This window comes from Mustela lutreola, chromosome 4 (assembly GCF_030435805.1).
Source record: "Mustela lutreola isolate mMusLut2 chromosome 4, mMusLut2.pri, whole genome shotgun sequence".
Lineage (NCBI taxonomy): Eukaryota > Metazoa > Chordata > Mammalia > Carnivora > Mustelidae > Mustela > Mustela lutreola.
Genome location: NC_081293.1, coordinates 78,753,689 through 78,775,825, shown reverse-complemented (window position 1 = coordinate 78,775,825; position 22,137 = coordinate 78,753,689). Strand labels below are relative to the sequence as shown.

Sequence of the window (22,137 nt, the reverse complement as noted above, 5' to 3'; positions counted from 1 at the left end):
TTACCAAGTATATACTTGTAGCCACTGCTTTAGAATTTTGGTTTTTGCATGTTTCTCCAAGTGTGAGTATTTGTTTATAATAATTAAAGAATACTTCATTGTCCATGGGTATGGTAGCTTCATGGAGAAGGTGATCTTGCAGCGGAAATATTTCCCTCCCAGAAGAAGGAGGCCAGGATCTTAGTTCTTCCACCGTTGCACGAGGTCTCTTGGGGGACCTCATGGGACTGTAACTCTGGGTCCTTCCTGGATCACCTTGGATTGTTTTAAACTTTTGATGAAAAACTTCACAGTATAGCTTCTGGAAACATTTGTCATCTTAGCACGGCACTTTCCTTATGGTTTTGAGTTTCATAAAAACCCTTGGCATTTAACATTATTTTGAAATCCTCTCCATAGTATTTCTAACAAAGCAGGATGTATATCTGCGTGTGTATGTGTGCACACGCATGCATATGCACACATGCGTGTACTTGTGTGTGCACACGTGCATGTTCCATGCTCCAGCTCAACCCTAACTCATGGAACTTGATAACATTTATTCATCACTTAGAATAAGAATATACTAACTTTAGGGGTTTTCTTTTATGAAAAGTAGCTAGAAACTTTTCTAAAAACTTAATTACCAAAAAGGTCTTTGTGACATAATGATCTGTACTTTGCTTGGTCATTTTCAAAGTAATAGGAAGGCATACATGGTTGTTAAGTGTTATCTGATAATAAAAACATATAGTAATATCAACCATTAAATCATTACCCCTAACGTTCATGAATTCCTATACACACAGACACGCACACGCATGCTTTTAAGCTCTAAGACTTTCCAAGATCAAGTTAGAGGGTTTGGAAGATGTTTAATTTATAAAATCCATGCCTTCAATATTATCTTAATGCATGTGAGCGATTATGCTGCCTTTGTGGATGTGGTGGTCATTAAATTCCACCACAGCCAATTTTACAAACGGAACAACAGAACCATGGCCTGGACCAAGAAATGAACAGCAGCACCAGAATTTTACAGCTGCGTTGGCTCTATTTCTCCTTTCTGTGATGCCTTTTTCCCTCTTTCCATTTTAATTTTGGTGGACACAGGGCAGGCTGTGCCAATGAAACCAAAGATCCAAGCCCTGTGGCCACAGCTTCTGGATCTGTATGTACATCAGAAAATCTCAGGGAACATCATAAAAACACAGCTTTTCCTGGGATGCTGCTGCAGAACCTGATCCTGCTGAGAGCAGAGCTGCCCTTCTGTGGACAGTGGACAAGGGTGTGGGGACCCAGAGATGTCCCATGTTGCTGTGGGATGCTGGACAGCATCCACCAGCCACCTCAAAGCAAAGGAGAGCCTGCTGGTCTGTTCAATTAATGTGTAAAGTCACTCTCCAAAATATATTTTTAGAAGTTCATATTGCCAAGGAGATTCTAACTACCCAGCAGGCTTTCAGATGACACATTACATTTGTTTTTATGACCGACAGGTCCCCATTAACTATTCGCACAGCTGGCAACACAACCTCAGGTATTCACTGTGGGAATCCTGCTTTCCTCTGCAGACCTGCCTCTTCTCTGCTGCTAATACCTGTACCATCCTTCCAGGGCTCAGATGCAAACATGGAGGACATTCCAGATGCCTGTCTTCCTCCAGCCACATTCGGTCCATGGGTTCGCCCCCCACTCCCTCCCCTCCTCCATTCCTACCTGCTCCACCCCATCCCCACTAACGGGTCTCCTTGCTCCTGCTGGGCACAGCCTGGTGTCCAAAGGCCCCAACTACTCTGCCAGTGGAGCCCTGCACCTGTCACTTTCCAGCGGCGTGACTTGAGGGTCCCCCTCGGGTCCGCCCCCCCCCCCCAACAAGTGTTTGTCCAACACATTAGGATCCCAGGAGCACACTCCCTCTGCTTGAAGGCTTGCTCAGGTTTTCTGGAAGCAAACCTAACTTTCAAAGTGAGTGCTTCCCTGGATGGGTCTATTTAAAATTGTGACACCTTCCCCCATCCATGGTCTGTGCGCCCCGTCTCCACCATATACAGTGTCACAGCACCTGCTGCCACGCACCAGCCACCTGCTCCAGCAGCAGCTCTCAGGGCTCTGGTTCTGCACACCGACCTGCCTACCACACACCAGGGGCGGGGAGTGTTCTCCTCCGCTCTCTGCTGTGGTTACCGCTGAGCCCAGTGCAGAGTGGGTACCGAGAACACAGGAGCTCCATGTTTTGGGGCACTGCCTTTTCAACTCTTCAGTGTGGGACATTACTTGGACATTCCTTGGAGTCATGCCTGGGAGAAAAGTGATTCGCATCCTCAGGAGACAGTCTGTGAGGCCTTCCTCTTATATAAATTGGCCAAGAGATTTTACCTTTCAGAGGCTTCTTCTTGCCTTGAGGATAAAAAATAGCAAACAAAACCCTGGCTTATATGTCATCAGATAGTTTCTTGTGTTACCCAAAATCAAAACCTGAGATCTGTTCTTGCTTTCTCTCTGCACTTTGACCATAACTACTCTCCCCTCTGCTAGTGGGCTCACTCTGAAAAGACAGCAGCAATGACAGATCATCAAAACACATCAGCGATGTTATGAAATTTGTATTAAAACAAGTGCCTATGAGCAAGCAGTACATTCTGAAGGCACTTTATAAATACGCACAATGAAAGCTACCTGGTGAAGCCTGGACCATGAGTCAGTCCACTTGCATGATTAAACTAATTTTCTTTTATTATAGCCATACACTGCAGACAATCAGGAAATTAGCCATCTATCATGGCTTTTGGCAGCAAATGTCTTTTCTTTTCTTTTCTTTTCTTTTTTAATAAATGTGACCTCAGCCTTACTAACCCTGCCAGCAGCTAATTATCAAGAAAACAGCTTCAGTCATTGAAAACTTGCTCATCTTTGCAGTTTGCCAGCTGGGATCATTTTCACTTTTCTCCGGATCTTGAAATTTTTCAGTGTATAAGAAACTTTGCTTATAGGACAAAATATATGAAAATCTTTAATAGGTCCTAGACTTCTGTGATAATTAGGCATGTGATTGATAAAAGTAGAATGTATAAATGGGGTGCCCGCATCTTTATTTAGCTTTCTCTGTTCTTGGCATTCACTAGAGCCATGAAAACCAAGCAGAAATTGAGTAAGTTGAAGGCCTGTTACAACCACTGGAGCCCAGAATATCTAGAAAGATCCTTATGTACTTAACACATCACATACCTTTCAGTAAAATAAGTCAATATATTTACCTCTTATTCCGTTGCAATGTTTTTGTCAGTTCCTATGATAAGATGCTTGCCCCAAAGCCCCCAACAGTCATACATCCATCCAGTGCTAAGTTGGGGGTGGTTTGGGGGCTGGATAATGTAATTGGGGGCTGGATAATGTAATTCAGATCAACACTAGATTCACTATCACCAAAATGCTCAGATTTTATGTATGCAGTGAGTATAGGTATGGAAACTACAGCAGAACTTCCAGCTTGTCACAAACCACCATTGTCAATTCCACCATAAATGACTCCTTCCATCTAGAAATTGAAACCCTATTGGGGAGAGAAAGCAAATTATAACCAGGTCAGGAGTACCTGAAAACCATTTACAGCTGACTTTTTTCTGACCAGTGTCTCGGACTTTGCAGGGTCAAACTCTAAGGTTGCCAAAGTTCCCACCAGGTCCACACCACTAGAGTAGCATGGGAAGTTTGTAAAGGAGTGTTGTTTCTGCTGGTGAAATGTGACGTGAGCACAGAAGAGAAGATGTGGCCACCAACACACACACACACACACACACACACACACACACACACACGGAGGCGTTCAAAATTGCATCAGTTCATGGGCAGCAGCCATTCACCATGGTACACACACTGATCCTTTGCAGGACTTGCCTATGACATACCTGTATCCATCCACCATGTATAACTGGGTTTCTAGGGAAAATGAAATATTGCTTATACATAGTTGCACAGGAACACACACATTACTTGACAGAGCTAAACCTGGTGGTTTTGCACACAGCAACCAATCACACGAGCTTAATGGGCACAATAAAGTGTATCATTAGCATACCTGTCATGTTGCAGTATACAAGAGCAGGTCCCAGCGGGCCACTTCCATCTGAATCAATATAGTAGAACCCTGAGGAGTCCCCTCTGTGCCTGTGGGCATCACAGGACTGCTCGAACAGAGCTGCAAAGGACAGGGGTCTCAGACAGGGCTGCAGTGAGATGGAGTCCTCCCTGTCCTTAGTGATGGGATGCTTTCCCCAGTGATACTCATTCTGCCTTGCTCTCCAGAACAGTTTCTCCAGGGGATTGCTCCCCTGTGTCAGTCAGGCAGCATGAAGACCCTGAAACTTGGAGCGAAAGATTTTAAGAGGTTATCATCTTTTGTATCTGAACCCTCCTGCTCTAGCAACAAGATTTATTCCAAAACCACAGTAACTGGCCTCACGCTATCTCCTTCTATTGTGCCCCATGATATCTAAGCCTCAGAAGTGCACTGGCTTCGTCTCATTAAGTGATCTGTTATTACCTAATAACCACGTCGATGTATTAAATTACTCAGTAGTTATAGCCTCTGTTTACTTAAAACAATCTACCTGTTCAATGCATTACTTTCCAGAGGAGTTTTCTAAATCAGCAAGTCTCCTTCATTCCATTTATAATGTGTGTTTTAAAAGGAAATTTCCTGAAATGTTTCACAAATGATTATTCAAGCAAATTGAAAGTCAAATATATATATATATATATATATATATATATATATATGAAATATCTCTCAGTAGTTTCAACATATCCTGATTCTTATTTAAATTTTTTATATGTGCAATAAATATTTTGCTATCACAAGGCAAGTGACTAACATCAGTAGATGATGGACTTAATCAATGTTCAGAATAAGTTTAAATGACTAATCAACTGAGTAATAGCTCCCACTTGTCTCACTTATTTCCTTGACAGGAAAGACCCTTTGAAAACCTGAAAAGTGGCTAATGGCAGCCAGTCAAGGACAATGCAGACTGGGTCCCTCAGCCCCCCTAAGGCTGAGACCTGACATCCATGAACACAGACCTGCAAGTGGCCAGGCCAGAGCCACAGAGCAGAGTGATCCTAGCAGGGACAGAGGGGGCTGAGAGTAGGTGAGAACAGACAACATTCTAAGCTTGCTGAATTATCTACCTTTTAAATCTCTGCCTCTTTTGAAGAGTGAAGAGAATCTGGGAGAGGTGGGGCAGCCATGGCAAAGGGATTTTCTCCTTTCTCACAGAAGAAGATCAAAGTCATGTCTGCCTGCCCAAGGATTTTGCAAAATATGGCATTCATTTATAAATTATGGCTGAGTGTCAGTGTGTCAGATTAGATTGGCCCCCATCTGTCACACACCTAGCACCATCCCACTCATGGCCACAGAGACAACATGGATTGTTTTCCCAGACATGCTGGCAGTTTGCCCACTCATGTTTGTGTTTCTGCAAATACATAAATATGCTCATAACCACCTAGGAGAGTGTCTAGAGGGACAGACGCAAAGTGCTAATGGTGGTTACATTTGGGTTGGGGCTGGGCCTGCTTGGGGACCAGAGGTAGCGAAGGAAATACTAGGAAGATACCTGCTGTACGTGTGAATGCAGACACATTCACTGGACCCTTACACCAAAATCTTGTCATCTCTGATCCCTTCCTGTGGCTTTGGAACTATCCCACCTTCACTTCGGTAGACAGAGAATCACAGTAAAGTCAGTTCAGTCATTTGACCAAATCAAATTATGAAGGCCATGAGTGAAAGATCCTTTTTTATAACACCTGGGACTTTTTCAATCAGAGTTTTTTGGAGTGATGTTTAAATCAGAGTTACTGATAACACTTTAGCAACTCTATTTTAGTCATTAAGTCTATGTAGGACACCTTGCTCGATGTGATGGGCAGACACTGTAAGTAGGAGGCCACCCCATTCCTAGCTGCAACTCTAGACCAGTCACTCAGCTTCAGACTGCCCAGATGCCCAGCTCCTTCCAAATAGTTACCTCGGCAAGTTCTTACCTGGCATCATAATAGTAAATAGAGATGCAGGTAGAATTGCTCTGGTTGAACTTATGGGATTTGAGGCAGGGAGTGACCTCCCTTTGTCTGCAGAGCCTCCTGGCTCCTCTACAGATCCGCACTGGGGACCAGGCCTTCTCATCCCAACAATGATGCCTGCTTCCCTGAAGTTCAGTTCACTTAAGGTTGGATATGGGACAATCCATGCTTTGCTCAGTGAATTTTCATGTCATGCTATCTCTCTAAAGGCCCAGAGAAGGAAGACATGCTACAAAAGAAGGGACTCAGAAATGGTGGCAGCCACTCTGGAAAACAGTATGGAGGTTCCTTAAAAAGTTGAAAATAGAGCTACCCTATGACACAGCATTTCCACTACTGGATGTTTGCCTTGAAGATACAAATGTAGTGATCCAAAGGGGCACGTGTGCCCCAATGTTTATAGCAGCAATGTCCACCATATTCAAACCAGGGAAAGAGCCCAGACGTCCACTGATGGATGAATGGACAAAAAAGACATGGTGTGAAAATAAAATGGAATATAACTCAGCCATCAGAACAGATGACATCTTGCCATGTGCAACAACATGGATGGAACTACAGGGTATTATGCTCAGTGAAATAAGTCAATCAGAGATAGACAACCATCATGTCATCTCACTCGAAATTGGAATTTAAGAAACAAAACAGAGGAGCATAAGGGAAGGGAGGGAAATATAAAATAAGATGAAATCAGAGAGGGAGACAAACCATAAGAGATCCTTATGGAAACAAACGAGGGTTGCTAGAGGGGAAGGGGTGGGGGGATGGGGTCATTAGGTGATGGGCTTTAAGGAGGGCATGGGATGGAATGGGGCACTAGGTGTTATAGAAGATGGATGAATCACTGACCTCTCCCTGTGAAACTAATAATACACTATGTGTTAATGAATGGAATTGGAATAAAAATAAATAAAATTTTAAAAATGTCACTGATACACACAAAAAAGAAAAAGTAGAATAAAATCATAAACAACAAAAGCTAGTAATTAGAAAGCAGTGAGGATCTCGGGGCTCTGTTGTGAGCTTCTAGTAGTAATGAATTAGAGGTCAATAAAGTATGTTTAGCTATGAAATTGAGAAAATAATTCTTCAGGAAAGAGACTTGTATTCAAGGTGGAAGAAATAGGATGGAGAGGTGGTCAAGAGCCCTCTCTGGTAGTGGTGTCACCACGGTCAAAGGTGCTGACCTCTGTCTTTCCCCAAGTGCACAGTGTGGAAAATAAAGCACTTACTTCCAGGGCAGTTCTGAAGGTTAAAGGAGTTGAAACGTGCAGAACTAGACAGAGTGAGGGTATCATAGGCATGCGGTAAGTCCCCAATGTGTAAACCACCACCATCATCAAAGAGCATCAAGATTACAAGGGACCTGAACGTTTGCCTGGCTTCTGGATGACATCTAGAAAACCCCCATGGTATTTCCCATCCCCTGTGCTCCTCCAGAGACTCTCCCCGTGTGATTTTATAAATACTGACCATCAGTGCTTTGTCCTCTTTCTTTGGCAGACAGGACTTGAGAACCAAAGTTGGGTCCAACCCAAGGAACGGAACAAGTAACAACACCATGCCATCTAGATTGATTTTTGTATTGGGGGAGAGGGAGCTTGTTTTTTCACTTTTTGTTATATTTTATCTTCTTATACATATTCCTTTGCCTCCTATTTTATTTTTTCCCTGTCCTATTTGATACTACAGATTTCCATGCATTGTTGTAACATGACTAGGAAATAAAATTGATTAAAAATAAACCAGACAAGGGCATCTGGGTGGTTCAGTTAGTTAAGTGTCCGACTCCTGATTTCAACTCAGGTCATGATCTCAGGGTTATGAGATCGAGTCTGATGTCGGGCTCCATACAGGGGTGAGATTCTCTCTCTCCCTCTCCCCCAGCCCATCCCACTACTAAAATAAATAAATAACCAAACCAGACACAAATTAGTCTCTAAAATACCCTGGTTTTGTTGTTCTCCACCACATGCTTGCAAAGATACAGACATATATACACCAAATCACGAAAAGGAAAAAGGAACTGCACAGAAATTGGGACAGTGATGTGTGAGGCTTACAGGAATGGCAGGTCACACCCGTGTATCCAGTGTGCATGCAGTCACAGCTGAAGGTGTCCCAGGACTGGGAGCATTTGCCCCCGTGTTCACAGTAGCTGGGCAAACACCTGCAAGAAAACAGATACACTGGCTTTTCCCCACGTTCTGTCAGGAGAAAATGTGTGTCTTAGTGCTAACCTGCTACAGTGAAACATGATACTGACAGGGCCTTCGGGAGAAAAATAAGACCATGGACAAAACCTGCTGGGTCTGTCAAGAAGGTTTCATAATGTAGTACCCACCACGGATAAGAAACCCACTAGATGCTACCAATTGTTCTGTATTGGCAGCAGATCAATTTTTTACACATTGCATTCTATCAAAAAAATGTGTTTGATTTTTCACAAATAAGGCAAGATTGGTTTCATCCATGATCACAGTCAAAGTGCTAGCAAAGGCCAAAGGCGGCCAGATGCACCTGTTCCCCTCCTGGCCTCCATGTCCTTACAGTGGGACCTGCAGACCCTCCCACCAAGAGGCTTAGCCTTTTTAAACCTGGGTTGGGCATGGGACTTGCTCTGACAAATGGGGCATTAGCAAACTGAGACATTAGGGGCTAGAAGAGTGTTTGGGGGTGAAAGACCTGTACCTGGAAAACTATAATATATTGATGAGAGAAACCAGAGATGACACAAACCGACAGAAAGACATGTTATGCTCATGGATTGGAAGAATTAGTATTGTTAAAACATCCTGCTGCCTAAAGCAATCTACCTATTGAATGCAGTCCTTCTCATCTATCAATAGTACTTTCCCTATCCCTATCAATAGTACTTTCTACAGAACTAGAACAAAAAAAAATCATAAAATTTTATGGAATGACAAAAGACCATGAATAGTCAAAAACAATCTTGAGAAAGAAGAACAAAGCTAGAGGTATAATTCTAGATTTCAAACTACTGCCAAGCTACAGTAACCAAAACAGTATGGTACTGACATGAAAACAGACACAGAGACCCATGGCATAGAAGTGAGAGTGCAGAAATAGACCCATGATCGTATAGTTAATTGATCTATGGCAAAGGAGACAAGAATATATGATGATGAAAAGACAGTCTCTTCAATGAATGTTGGGAAAAATGGACATCCACATGCAAAAGAACAGAACTGGACCACTTTGTTACACCACACACAAAAATAAACTCAAAATGTATAAAGACCTAAATGTGAGACCTGAAACCATAAAACTCCTAGAAGCAAATATAAGCAGTAAACCCTTGCCCATCAGCCTTAGCAATATTTTTCCAGATAAGCCTCCTCAGGCAAGGGAAACAAAAGCAAAAATAAACTATTGGGACTACAACAAACTAAGAAAGTTTTGTCCCATCAACAAACAAGAAAGCAACCTTTCGAATGAGAGAGGATATTTGCAAATCATATATCTGATAAGAGCTTAATAACTAAAATATATAAAGAGTGAATATAATGCAACATCAGAAAAACAAATGACAAATTAAAAAATGAGCACTGAATCTGGACAGATGTTTTCCCAAGAGGCCATCCAATGGCCAACAGACACATGAAAAGATGTTCATGACTCATCATCAGGGAAAGGCAGATCAGAACCACGATGAGATTTCATCTCACTCTGCTCAGAATGGCTAGTATCAAAAAGACAGGAAATAGCAAGTGTTAGGGAGATTGTGGTGAAAAGGGAAGCTTTTTGCACTGTTCGTGGGAATGTAAACTGGTGCATCAACTACAGAAGCAGTATGGAAGTTCCCCAAAAAAGTAAGAATAGAAATGACATATGATCCAGTAATTCCACATCTGGGTATTTATCCAAGAAAAACAAAAACACTAATTCCAAAGGATACATGCACCCTATGTTCATTGCAAGCAATATTTACAACAGTCAAGACATGGAAGCAACCTGAGTAGTCATAACAGATGGGTGGACAAGGAAGATGTATATAAACATACAATGGTAGACTGCTTGGCCATAAAAGAGATGAAATCTTGTTATCTGATAGAACATGGATGGACCTAGAAGGTATTATGCTCAGTGAAATAAGTCAGATGGAGAAAGACAAATACCATATGATTTCATTTGAATGTTGGAATCTGAAAAAAACCTAACAAGTAAGCAAACAAAAGACAATAAAAAAGAGAAACAGACTCATAAATAGGAGAACAAACTAGTGGTTGCCAGGTAATGGGGGAGGGGAGAAGGGAAAAATATGTGAATGGGATTGGGAGGTACAGACTTTGGTTATAAAATAAATTCCAGGGATGAAAAATACAGCATAGTGAATATAGTCAATAATATTGTAATAAGTTTGTGTGGTGACACTTGGCAACAACACCATTCAGGGTGAGTGTTTCATAATGTATATAATGGCTGACTCACTCTATTGTACACCTAAAACTAAACTAAACTAAACTTTTAAACTAAACTATAACTGTGTTTCAGTTATAGATTAAAAGAACTTAAAGTTAACCTAACTTAGATCATAGACCTAATTGTAAAATACCAAACTATTAAATTCCCAGAAGAGAACACAGGTCAAAAATCTAGCTGACCTTGGGCATGGCAATGACTTTTCAGACATGGTCTATGAAAGAAAAAATTGATAATTCAGGCTTCATTAAAATTTAAAACTTAAGAGAATGAGAATAGAAGCCGCAGACTGGAAGACTGTTTGCAAAATTTGTATTTGACACAGGATGATATCCAAAATACAGATAAAACTTTTAAAAAATTCAACAATAAGGGCAATGAACAACCAATTAAAAACTGGGTCCAAAGAGTCAAAAGATCTGAACAGATGCCTTCCAAAAGATGACCAGATGGAAAATACACATATGTAATCATGAACAGATGCCTTCCAAAAGATGACCAGATGGAAAATACACGTATGTAAGCATGCTTGACATCATTAGTCATTTGGAAAGTGCAAATCAAAACCACAACGAGATGCCACTTCTCACCCACTGGAATGGTTCTCATCAAAAAGACATCATAACAGGTGTAGGCAGGGCCAAGATGATTTGGACCCTACTTATGTCACTGCTAGGAATATAAAATGGTACTCTGGAAATCAATCTGGAAGTTCCTCAAGCAGTTAAACACAAACTCACCCCTGACCCAGCAATTCCACTCCTAGGTAGCTGCCCAAGAGAACCAAAAACACAGGGCTGTACAAAAACCTGTACATTCATGTTTATATCAGCATTATTCATAAGAGTCAAAAAGTAGAAACAACCTACATGTCCATCAAATGAGGAATGGGTAAAACAAATTTGTTAATATCCTCACAAAGGAATGTTATGCATCACACCTTTTCAATGATGTAGAAATGAAGACCGACATCAATTTAAAGGCAAATTACTTGGGTCCTGACAAGCCACATGGCCTCTCTTGTTATACAGTTCAAGCTCTTGATATAGTCCTTCAAAAGTCTCATACATTTGCAGGAACTTACGTAAGTACTTGTTATCCTCTGGAGCTCAATGCCTATTTCTCTCAAGGAGTCAAAGGAATGGGTAACTTTGGTTCCTTCTACTCTATATGCAGTTAGCACTCCTTTGCTATTTGGTAGGAAGGTGCTGGAAATGAGCCCAATGTCTTTCAAAGGACACACAGAAGCACTCTCCTGCTAGGTCTTCTGGCATTTGAATGGAAGACACCTGATTTCATGCCAAGAACTAGAAAGTGAGCTTCTTGGGAAAATGGAAGAACGTCTCTTCACCTCCAATGACTATAGAGCAGGTCTGTTTGTACCTGGGCCCTTTCCTTAGTGACTGTTGTCCCATGTCCTTGATCTATTTAGGCCAGTTTCCTTGACTCTACACACCTGAGGTCAGCTTCCTTACCTCAAACCTCCAACTTTCCTGGCAGGACTCAGCATGAACAAGGAAGACCAGAGAGAGGCACCAGCTGTAGTAAGAAAACTAAAATGGCGGCACACCCCCACGTTTGTGATTGGTGGAAACCACAAGTCCAGGTTGCTGGTGATGCTTACACACAGATGAGGTGAGCTTGGTCTACACCAGTTTCTTTGGGGAGGGAGGTTATGAATCCTACATATCATGCATGGACCAGGTCCCTTCCATATTTAGGGAAGATGTTGGCCACAGTTGGTGCAGAGGAGGGCAATCAGGATTGAGATAGTGCTTAACGCCTTGACCTCTAAACAATTGCTAAGAGAACAGACGTTAGCCTAGAGGAGAGCCAATGAAGGGAATTCACTGAGTACTTGTTGGACTATGGGGATAAAGTGTACCTAAACTTACAGCAGGAAATATGAAGATTCGTGGTAGAAATCTGGGTGGAAAAGAGGACACTGATGAAGCATTTGGTGAATGGGCAAGGGTCTCATTCCTGAAAGATGAAACAGAAGCAAGATTCTCTTCTCTACGGTGAGAAAGAGATCCCCGCTTTGAGATGGAAACTTCAATAGATGTCATGCCTAAGATTCTTCTCAACTTTAGGATTTTGTACTTCTATGATTCCCTAAATATTTTCAGATTTAATAACTAAGCCTCTTGACTCTACCTCCAAAAATCGTGCTTCTTCTTCAGTGTTCCATTGAGTGGTGATACCATCCTTTATCTAGCTGTCCAAGCCAGAACCCAAAGGTCATCCTGACCTGTCCCTCTCCATCCCCCCATAGTCACGCACTCATCAGCTTGTGCTTCTGTTGAACAAACACTGTATACGTCATCTACATTTTTCTCTTCCCTACCTCAGGCTATCATCCCTTCTCCTATGGGTAGGCAGGTCCTTACCTGGCCTCCGGGCCACACACCCTGTCTCTGTGGCCCACACCCAAAGCATCTTCCCCCATCAGCAGTATTGCTTAGCTGTACAAGTGGCTTCCTAGCACAGAGCCTTCAGTGACTTCCTGGGGAGCCTTAGATCAGTGTCCGGATTTTGAGCTGGCCACCAGGCCTCTGCAGCGTAGCCCCTTCCCAGCCAGACAACCCCATCTCTCGCCATCCCTGCTGCTCATCCTCAGACACCCAATTTCTACAGCAGCCATGTTCAAACAGGCAGACTCATGGTGGAACTTTGGCTTGGGCTCATGGCTGTATCTTCGTTGGATGTCCAGCCTCTCTCACTCAACTGATATACCCACCTTCCACCCCAGGGTAGGTGTCTCTCCCTCCTCTCTGATAGCCCTGCCTTGTCATAGCACAAATTAGGCACCTGTCCCGCGTGTCATAGCACAAATTAGGCACCTGTCCCGCGTGTCTCCACAACCTCCCCACAACTTCCACTTCAGTCTACTGATCTCTAAAAAATAACACCTAGAGCATGTGATGCTGCATTTAGCATCTAGAAGATGAACGCTGGCCAAAGTCCACAGAGGTGGGCAAAGCGGCCCCATCAGTACAGTCCATGCCTAGAGATGTTCAAGGTGGCATTCCTGTGATCCTAAAAGAAACCTGGAAAGGACTGTGTAACCTGAGTTATAGGACACAAAATCCTAATGTCCAAAACAAAATTGCTGTGAGACATGATCCTTCACCACGATAACCTTGTTCCTGAAGCCTTGTCCCCAAGAACCTACAGCTTTCCCAGTTTCATGGGAGCCTGGGCTGCACAGAACACCATATGCATGAGTCCTTGTGCAGCTCCGGAAGGTCTCCTGTATCCCCAGCTGGTTTCAAACATCTTTTCATAACCCGCTGTGCAGTTGGGCCAGGAATGCTGTTATGCATCATGAATTATTAACTCCTTTTCCTGACAGATAAGAGTTACAAAATTGCCTGCATTTCAATCATAAATCTCAGCTTCACCTGAACACAGCATGACTGGCTCTGGACAGGCAAAGTGCGGGCTGGCGATGGCTGGGCTCGGCACGGAGCAAGCGCCCGGCAAGAGCCTGGCATGGATGGTTGCTCTGTCATATTTCCACGTGAATCTCTTTCATGGTGCATTGAACATGGAGGTGGAGGTGTGGCCTGAAGCACTAAGGCAGAGTGAACGTTTCTAACAGTGAAGAGTAAGGATGTGTTTTCTGATGTTAAACCACAAAAAACATAAAAAATTACAATTATTGGCTACATCAGCCAAATCGCCGATGGCTCTTTTCAGACACACTTATGGGGTTTCCATGAACCTCAGCTTCTGCTTTGAGCAGGGAAGGTAACTTAATATCCCAGATCCCAGGGGTCCCTATCCATTGCTGGTACATACTTCTAATAACATTTTTTGGGTGTGATATGGGGAATCTTTCTATTTTGGTGATATACACACACGCACACACACACACACACACACACAGGCATACCTCATGCATATTTTGTTGTTTGTTTGTTTTTGGGGTTTTTTGTGTGTTTTTGGCTAAAGATCTTTCTGCACAAAGGGGCAACATGCATTTCTTATGTAAGAGAAACACTATGATTGCATCATGCTTTGTGCAGGAATTCCCAGGGCACTGAAATAACTTCCTGTGAGCGTCACAAGCTCCATGACTGAACAACCTGACCCCTGACCCCTGGCCCTCCTGAGCCACTGACATCCATTCCCATCAGTGAGGGCTATACCTTACCTCCCAGCGAGTGTTTCTGAACCCCCTCCGAATACTGAGATTCAGGATTCCAGAGTTGGCGGAAGCTATAACTTACAGACGAAGCCAGTTTCTATGCCAACATATATTTCATAATCTGAGAATTAGGATTCAAAGTCTTTGCCTAATTCTTTGAATCTCCTTTTGCCCCTACAAATGAACAGAATGTAGACAATACCCATGAACATCTGAATTAAGGAAAGGAAGTTCTTATGAGTTAATATTTTAAGCTACTGGAACTTACAGTTTTCTAACACACTGCCAAATTGCAACACAATGTGAACTTTATTGGACACGACATGGGATTCCAACTAGTGCCATTAAACTGGGAACAGATTTACTGCACAAAGCACTTTGCACTGCGTGAACTTGGAAGAGGCTGGCCATACACGGGTGTGGGAGGGTGTCTGGAGCGTGCTTGTTTATTCAACAGGAACATAAGGCAGTCCACTTCAGGAAGGGCAGACATACCAGGCACAGAAAAAATTTAATGTCATCAAGCTAAGCCATCCCTTTTAGCTAGAAAACCTGAAAGTCCAAGAGCGTAACAAACAAGGCGGTTTGAATAAAGTTGCAAGACTTCGTGATTTTAACGTCCTATGGTTTCAGGAGTTTTCTTTCTTTCTTTCTTTCTTTCTTTCTTTCTTTCTTTCTTTCTTTCTTTCTTTTTTAATTGAGGTACAATTGACTTAAAACATTATATTAGTTTCAGGTGTACAACAGAATGAGTAAATATTTGTATCTTGTGATGTGATCACCACAATAAGTCTCACTAATATCCAGCACCACACACAGTCACAAAAATTTTTTCTTGTGACGAGGACTTTCAAGATCCTCTGTGACTTTCAAATACGTACGCACAACAGTATTCATTATAGTCATCATGCTGCTCGCTACATCTCCACACTTACTTATTTTAGAGCGGGAAGTTTGTGCCTTTGTCCCCTTACACTCGTCCCCCACTATGTCCTCACTGACTGGTACTGTGTTCAGTGTGCGGTAACTGGGTTCCTTCTATTCCTCCTTTGGTTTGTGTGACTAGAAATCCCTGAAGCTGAGACCCTTCTAGGGGAAGAGTTACTTTTCATTTTCCACATAGAGAAGGGAGCGTGGGAAGAATCCCGCTGACCACATATGGCTTTCAACTTCCTGGTCCTCAACGATTCATCATCTTTCTAGAATATTCTAATATGTTTTGTGCCATGAAAGAATTTTTAGAAGAATTTTTACTCGTCAGTATTTATACTCATCAACAATTATAGCACCATGTACAGGATTCTGTAAAAACGAAGTGGCTTGGGGACACACACAAGGAAAACTCACAACAGTGCTTCTAAGAAGACACCATCTGAAAGGAGCAACAGTTTGAAATTAAACAGGGTTGTTTTCTAGTTTTCAATTAATTATAGTTTTCCATACAGGTTGGCTACCAGGAAGAGAGAAGGGGCTAGAAGGAGGTTCTCCCCCTCAGCAGCTCATTTGTTCTTAAACCACTATCCAAAAATCAGGAAAGCCGAAATGACCTGGGATGGCTTTACCTATCAGTGAGGCCACAGGTGTCTATCTGGATGTCACGGAAAGTTCCCAGCGACCCCTGCTGTACCGTGATGGGATCCACCGCCTGGTCACCAATGGAGATGAACCTCAGGCAGCCCTGAAACCCGGCCAGGAGACCTCCGCATCCAGGGCCAGAGCTGCTGTCAGGACAGCCTGAATGAACATGGAGACACACAAAGGAGAAAGTCAACAGTCGTGACCAAAACAGCCATCAGTATTCTGTATGTGCAAGTTTGCCACCTCCTGCTCACAGATGCCTAAAGATTATGCTTCCTTGTGGATGGGGGCAGTGGACAGCTGAGAACAAACACTACTGGTTTTGCTAAAGCACAGAAATAACAACTAGAGCCAGGCTGGTGGCTGGCCAAAGGTAGCCAAAGGTAGCTGAAGGTAGACTATACCAGTATAGTCAAGGCCCATTTACTCTAAGCTGAGTTTGATTTCTCTTTTGAAACCACCTGAAGAAATCGGTCCTTTTAGCATGATATTAAACTATATGAAGTAGAGGCCATGGGATAACAGAATCAGAAGGAAAAAAATCACAGGCCTACTAGGACCTATGAAATTTAAAATGCTTGAGAAATAACGATGTATGTGAGATTCCTACTTTGGGTGTGCATGTGTGTGAATGCAAGCACAACACAGTTAAAACAAAGTTTGACTATACACACTCAGAGACCTCCAAAGACAATGTAAGTGACCTACGTTTCCAACTGTTTCTGAATGAGGCATTTTAGTCAAATACCTTTTAACACACACACACACAATTAACAAGTATCTCAACGATATGGCCCTGAGAATAATGGAGAAAAGTTAGCATCCTGGAGCACCCCATGCAAAAAGAAACGGGCTTTGACTGTTTTCAATAATAGTAAATTATTACAAGTTTGGCTGCATTCACTAATTGGCTTGCTGTAAATTACTGTTAAATTAATGAAGGAAAGAGGCCATTAGACCGTGGTGACTCACCAAAAGCTTTGGTGGCCCAGGACAGCAAACCCGAGTCTGTAAATGAGTTTGATTTCTGTGTGGCTTCGTGTGGCTCATCAAGGCTCTGAAACCGGAACCTCTGGACAGCGACCCCAGACAGCCACCCCAGCTTTCAGCCGGAGCCAATCAGTAATTCCTCTCCCTGCTGCCGCCCCTCCTCTCCAGGAGCCCTTCCCCTGCTCCTGCCCACGGAGCATTCTTGCCCACGGAGCATTCCTGACCACTTCTACTTCGGTATTGTGTGATTCCGATCAGTTTTTGCTCCAAAACACCCTTAAAAATTTGAATCTCCTCAGGTTATCTTCTGCCGTTACAAACCACAATGCCTAGGCGGTGCTTTTATTATATCCCCCTGGTTTCCCACGGAGACAAGGCTTTTTTACCCATGATGAGCAAGGACACAGCTTTGAAATCAAAGTCAAAGCTGATCGGGGTTCAGAGCTGCCTCTTCCCCTCGTGGGGTCAGCAGGCTGGCACGTGCTCTCCCACCCTCTGCGGAGCTGCCCTCAAAGCAATCACAGGTCCTTCAATGTGAGCTCGCCAGATTTCCAGGGGACAGGAAAAGAGAAACACACTCACTGCAAATGCTTTGGTGAAAGGCCATCATGCGGAGAAATCTACAGACACAGCTTTGTCTCCATTTCACATACACCCCTCATTTGGGGGACTGAAGTTCTCCCCGGGAACTTCCCTCACTGCAGGGAGCTGAGTCTCATGGGTGGTACCCTCCCCAGGGACACCAGTGCCCATGGATGCAATGGATGGGTCAGTGACCCACAACCTCAACTGGGACGTCCCTGAGGGGCAATGCTTCTTCAGAGCTCTCTTGAGGTTTCTATGCAATGGCATCACGCCTCGCCTCAAAGTGGAACATTAAGAAGGAAAGGTCAAACCACAAAGTCCTTCCTTGCTCCAGTTGTAAGAGAAAGGTCAAGAAACAAGGGGTGCCACAGCCAAAGACAAGCCCAGACTGCCAGCTGTCTGTTCATCCACACAGATTGGCTGAAGTCCCAAGGGTAAGATGGCAGAGGGTCATTTATCCATGACCTCATTTGGGATGGACAGTGAAAGTGGACAGGGGATATTTATTGCTAAGTCAATGGCACATACCCATCACCATGGAAAGAGTCAGAAATTTAAGTACCTCTGAGGATGACAGAGAAATTGTCACTGTATGTCACGACCCCAGAATGGGTTATGAGGTGAGACCTCATTAGAGCCATCATTGTTCCCTGGTCTGCTAAGGCCTCACACACACAAGGACCCTCATGAGATTCGGAGCATAATTTGATGTTTCCCAAGTCTGCAGAGCCTGTGTGCTGGTAGACAGCACCACGATGTCACAAAAGGAATCCAGAGGACAGCAGCTTCTCACTACCCTCCCCGGAAGGCACCGGACTCTGTAGAGGGTAGAGCAAAACTGTTGTCAGAAGAACAATTTACAAACAAAGCTCACACTGAGGAGAAATAGAAAAGGAAAAAGGGAAACCTGCACCACATGTAAAAAGGCTATGAATCTGCAAGAGGAATTTTGTCATGGAAAGAAAGCCACAGAGCCCTGCTTTATGCCTGTTGTCCTGCCATAATTATCAAGATCATCCCCTCCATTTACTAAAGTGTCCTGGTTTGGACAAGATATTATATGGCCACCCTAACTGTAATAGGAAGGCACCCTAATCTGCCCTTATGGGAAAGCATGACAACAAAAAGTCACTGACCACATGGTGAGCGGGAACTTGCCACTGAACCTCCATCAGGAGAGCAGGCTAAGGAGGGTCTCGGAACATGGGGCACTGGCTGCCATGAATACGGCATACTGCTACTGAGCATGGACTGGATAAAGTGGATTTCCCTGTTAACACAATGCATATTCCAGTCCCGATGGACGTCCATCAAGAAGATAATTAAAGAGACACTGGCATACACCTTTCTTGGGACTGGATAAAACTGGCATTGACGTCTTTGGGTCTCAAAGGTCCCACTCAATTTGAAACTGACCTGCACCCCTTTCCACAGAACAGAGCTGGGGAGTCCAATGGACCATACAGACGAGGGGCTCTGAACAAGGGATTCTTCCCCTGTGCATACAGCTTTGAACACAGCATATCGACTGAGAATCAGGCTGCATGTTCACTATTCTTAGACCTGCCTCTCCTGCTTTTCCTTCACAACAAATAATGCTCATCTCCTTATTTAACATCAGTAAATTGGGGTGTTTTGGTTTTGTGTGTTTGCTGCAGCCTGGTGACAGCATTTACTGGGTTGTTTGGATAGAGTATATTCCTTCTCTAGGAAAAAAGATGCTGCTATGTTGGTATAAAAAGGAGAGTTGAATACGTTGGTTTGAATCAGTGCCTGGAATCGCTCTGTAGGAATCAAGTGTGTGTTTACAGCGGAGTATGTACAAGTTATTCTGAATTTACACATTAGTTACAGACAATGTGCTGTGATTGCAAGATCTTACACTATTTTTGCCAATCAGTGCCAAATTTTAATTACAACCAAAAAATAGTAAACCGGTAATGAAGAAAATCATTATACTCTCTCATGGAATGTTTAAACTTTACAATTCTGCTCATCATAGAGACATGATTTGTTATTGGAAACTATACTAACAAGATAGTTTTTCTTCACATCATCACAAATTTATGAAAACACTTAAGAAAAGCCCATTATGCTTTTTTTTTTTTTTTTAACACATTGCCTCCAAATCTCTAAGGCTCTTTCATAGACCAAAGGCTGTTTCATTAAATTGACTATGCATATTAGGAAAGATTGATAGTTTGTACATAAGGAAAATTTTAAATTCACTGGCAAGATGATTCTTGGCAGCTGTAGGATATTTATCACATCTTTTGTAATAGCAAAAAAAATGGTCACCATCAAGTTGTTGCTCAACAGTAAAACGGGATGGCAGATTTAATAAGTGAAACATGGTATCATACACATCAAAACCACATGGCAGTAAAAATTAATTAACTTTACCTATAAATATTCAACAGGGCTGGATCTCCAAAACTAATCTAGAACAACAGTGACAGCAATAACAATAAAAAGAACCCAGAAGAAGGCACACGGTAGTGCCCTATTTGTAAACTGAAAAGCCAGGGAACACAAAAACTACTGTGTGAAGTCACCTACATGGATATAGCTTCTAAAGAAAAGCAATACATTAAAAACTTTTCAGTTGTAAAATAAATAAGTCACAGGGATGCAACATACAGCATGGTTATTACAGTTAATAATAAGAAAGTAGACCTTAAAATTTTCATGACAAGAAAAATTATAACTAAGTATGGTGGTGGATATTATCTAGTTATTGTGGGATTATTTCCTAATGTATACAAACACTGAGTCTTATGCTTCCATCTGAAACTGACATGGTGCTACACATTGATTAAAACATAAAAAGGCAATACAAAGATTAGTAAAAAGGGGGACTGGGCAATACTTAACTGGGGGAGTACAAATTTAGAGGAGCGAGGGAGACACTAAAAGCATTGTAGTGTTTAATTGTGTACATTAGGTGGTTAGCCAACAAACACTCTTTCAAGAAACATGAGTAGTATTTTAAAATACATACATGAATTATATAGTGACTTCATATCAAATCAACGTGTAAGTATTTATGGAAAGTACCTGTTCTCATGCAGCTGTGCATTGCACATTTGGAACATGCCCGATGCTCAAATATGAGAGAAGACTCTGTGGTTTTAGAAAGATTTTTTTTTAACTTTTTAATACAAAATAACAAGCATTCCATTTTGCACCATTAAACAATACAGCAAGGATTTTTCTTCCTGTCCCTTTTAGTGTTTCAAAATCTTTTACGTTTTAAGTTACAGCTCCCAGATAAATTCTTTATTTAGTTTTGAAGGAATTGGTTCCTCTGCAGAGCTCTAAAATCCATCATAAGCATAAAGGTTTAAAAACCTGTCTGGGTGAGAGGTGTACCATATTTGGCAGGTGAGAGAGAGCAAACCAACGTTCTAATGCTCCTGCTGCTGCTCCATGCTCACAGCGATGCTGGTTATAGGGGGCTTGAAAGATTGAATACCCTGATGCACGGTTTGTGGGCTCACTGTCTATTCTTATGGAGGATTTTATACTTTCTTCTTGGGTTATCAAGTTATCTTCACCATGGCCTCCAACTTATTTTGGAAAGAAACAACCATAAAATGCAAAACGGGAGTAAGAGCAAGGATGGCTTCCAGCCACGATTAGAAGGAGGACTCACAACTGACAGGCCTAAGTGCTGGTGGCTCAGACTTTTCACATGGATGCCTCAGAATAGACATTTGTTACCCTCAGGAGCTCCCCCTCCCTGGCTGCATGGATTCTGGACAGACTCAGTCAAAGTTCTACCAAACAAGCAAACCCGCCGTCTCCTGCAGTTGGGGTGATGGCCTGGTGTTGTCTTGGTAAAGTTCACCACGAGGTAGTGAGTGAGTGTCAGTAGCCATTAAGTTCCTCTCTTGCTTTGGTGTATGTAATGGTGTCCTTGTGCCTAGACAGTGGGCAACAGGACCCTTCCTGAACGTTTAGGGCAACAGAGCAGCTGGGAATCTTGGGGAAATGCAGATTGTGGCTCAGGAAGTCAGGAGAGTTACATCTGCATCTGTGACAAGCTTGAAAGTGGTGCTGCCATGGGTGGCTCCCAGGTCACACCAGAGGACCTGAGCCCCTCAGGGAGGAGAGCGGCTGACAAAAAGACCGCCCATGTGCAGCAAGGAAACTGTTGCATAAAAACACATGAAGGAAAGGTTCTAAGGGTTATCTGGCCTTCCGAAAATACTCTACAGTGAAGCACAAAAGGTAGGACAGAGAATGAGGACCCTCAGAGTGGCCTGCACAGAGTCACCTGAGTTTCCCTGGGTGTCAGAGTCAGAGAAAGCAGATCT

General features: G+C 42.8%; 1 protein-coding gene across 1 annotated transcript in view; it reads right to left on the bottom strand.

Moving 5' to 3' along the window:
- LOC131829004 (contactin-associated protein-like 3) overlaps window positions 1-22,137 on the bottom strand; it is a 181,847-nt gene that overhangs the window by 66,141 nt on the left and 93,569 nt on the right. Inside the window, exons 10-12 of the mRNA XM_059170309.1 lie at window positions 16,228-16,399; window positions 8,133-8,239; window positions 4,058-4,177 (exon numbers count right to left, since the gene is read on the bottom strand). Of these exons, the coding sequence (XP_059026292.1) occupies window positions 4,058-4,177; window positions 8,133-8,239; window positions 16,228-16,399 (399 nt within the window). The remainder of the gene's footprint in view (window positions 1-4,057; window positions 4,178-8,132; window positions 8,240-16,227; window positions 16,400-22,137) is intronic.